This window comes from Rhagoletis pomonella, unplaced genomic scaffold (assembly GCF_013731165.1).
Source record: "Rhagoletis pomonella isolate Grant_MI unplaced genomic scaffold, Rhpom_1.0 Rhpom_scaffold_00003, whole genome shotgun sequence".
NCBI classification, from domain to species: domain Eukaryota; kingdom Metazoa; phylum Arthropoda; class Insecta; order Diptera; family Tephritidae; genus Rhagoletis; species Rhagoletis pomonella.
The window spans coordinates 75,382,145-75,383,943 of record NW_023458557.1 but is presented as its reverse complement, the minus strand read 5'-3'; the positions used below and the strand labels follow the sequence as shown (position 1 = coordinate 75,383,943).

The following is a 1,799-nucleotide window of genomic DNA, read 5'->3' as shown; positions in this document are numbered from 1 at the left end:
ATCAGCCACAGATCTTATCTAGCGTTTTAACTAGATTTTGCATAAAAATAAGTATAAGCAACCAAGAGCAGTAGCTATTCCATAGAAATATTTAACTTGACATAAATCCTGAAGCTGCCAGATAAGCGACCAGATAGAAACCTTTGTTTTACTGCAAAGCTATCGCTAGCGCAAAGCAATTCATTTTGCCAGCTACTAGTTTCAAATTAACTGCGACCGTATTAACATAAAATAATTGTAGAGTGTTTTGTTAAAGAAACTCAATAAATGGCCAACACTAGCTGTTTGCGCGCATTAGCGCTGCTCTCAATTGTGCTGCTACATTGCCCTTTGCACAGCGCCGCGCCCAGCAAACGTATAATTTACCGATTAACAGATTGTACCGCCGAGCAATTGCAACATTTACCCAAACTTTCCGCGATCTTTGAGCTATCCGCCGTGACATGCAACATATCAATGCTACCATCTGCCTACTTCAGACGCTTTAGCGCACTAACAGCATTGGAAGTGCGCGAAAGCGGGCTTACAAACATAGACGACAATGCGCTCAACGGCCTAGATCAGCTGCAGTGGTTGTCGCTAGCTTGGAATTACATTACCATCGTCAAAGTGTGGGCCACCGAACCGTTGAAAGCGCTACACATGCTCGATTTGGAAGGCAATGCCATAAGAACCTTGAACGCTGAAAGCTTCAGCTGCTATCCGAATTTGCAATACTTGAGCTTAGCTGCTAATATGCTGGAGCGAATCGACAGTGATGCTTTTACACAGCTTCCACACTTGAAACACTTGAATTTGGCACACAATCGCTTGAGTGTGATTGAATCGTCATCGTTTCGTGGCATGCAACGCCTGGCGCATTTGTCATTGCAGCATAACGGGATTGAGCATGTGGAAGCCGAAAGCTTTGAGACGAATACACATCTGCGCTCGTTGTGCTTAGACGACAATAAGCTGCAGGATTTGGAATTTCTGCGCAGTAAGCCGTTGAAACGCCTTCTACATTTGAATTTGTCACACAATCAAGTGGAAACGCTTGACGTGCTTGCGACGGGCGAGTGGGCGGTCATGGACTTGGATGTGAGCTACAATCGACTGGAGGAAGTGCAGACGGATACGTTTGGTGGCTTGGAGGGGCTTATGGTGAGTTGTGAACGAAGGGAGTAGTGGTAGAGAGAGCTCTGCTAACTAATTTAGATTTAAAATACCAAATAATGCCTTGCGCCACTTTAATCACACTCACTCGCATTCACTAATTTTCAATTAATTAATTTTAATTAACACTCACTCCATATTTTTCACACTCATTAAAAATCGCACACACGTCCTCCATCGACTCGATAATGCCGGCCACATAATTTCTGTTGCATAACAAATTATTGAATAATCAAATAAGCCTGCTGGTTGCTGGTAAATAGGTAAATAATTGAAATGGAATTAAATGAAATCCAATAAACTGGCTTCAATACAAGCTTACATGCATACATACGAGTACATATGTATATACCCGGCAGGAAAAGCTACTAGTTGTGATCTAGAATTCTACCAGTTTGCGTTTCAGCCCAACTAGTTCACGTTCTATCCTTTTTCCATTTTAGCGACTGGTATTTTTAACATTGCGATGTCCTACGAGATATCAATTGTCAGGCTATGCATCAGCATCTATTAGCAGAAATACTAGTAGTATCATTACGGTGACCATCCGTACTGTTTTTTGCAGGACCGCACTGGTATTTAAAGGTCTGTCCTGCGTAGTTTTTTAAAACAGAAAACCCACAAAATGTACTGATTTTTTCCAA

General features: G+C 42.1%; 1 protein-coding gene across 1 annotated transcript; it reads left to right on the top strand.

Moving 5' to 3' along the window:
* The first annotated feature begins 226 nt into the window (after positions 1-226).
* LOC118736370 (leucine-rich repeat transmembrane neuronal protein 3) lies at positions 227-1,167 on the top strand. The gene has a single exon (XM_036466465.1). The coding sequence runs from the start codon at positions 268-270 to the stop codon at positions 1,165-1,167; it is 900 nt and encodes a 299-aa protein (XP_036322358.1). The 5' UTR covers positions 227-267.
* Positions 1,168-1,799: the final 632 nt, after the last annotated feature.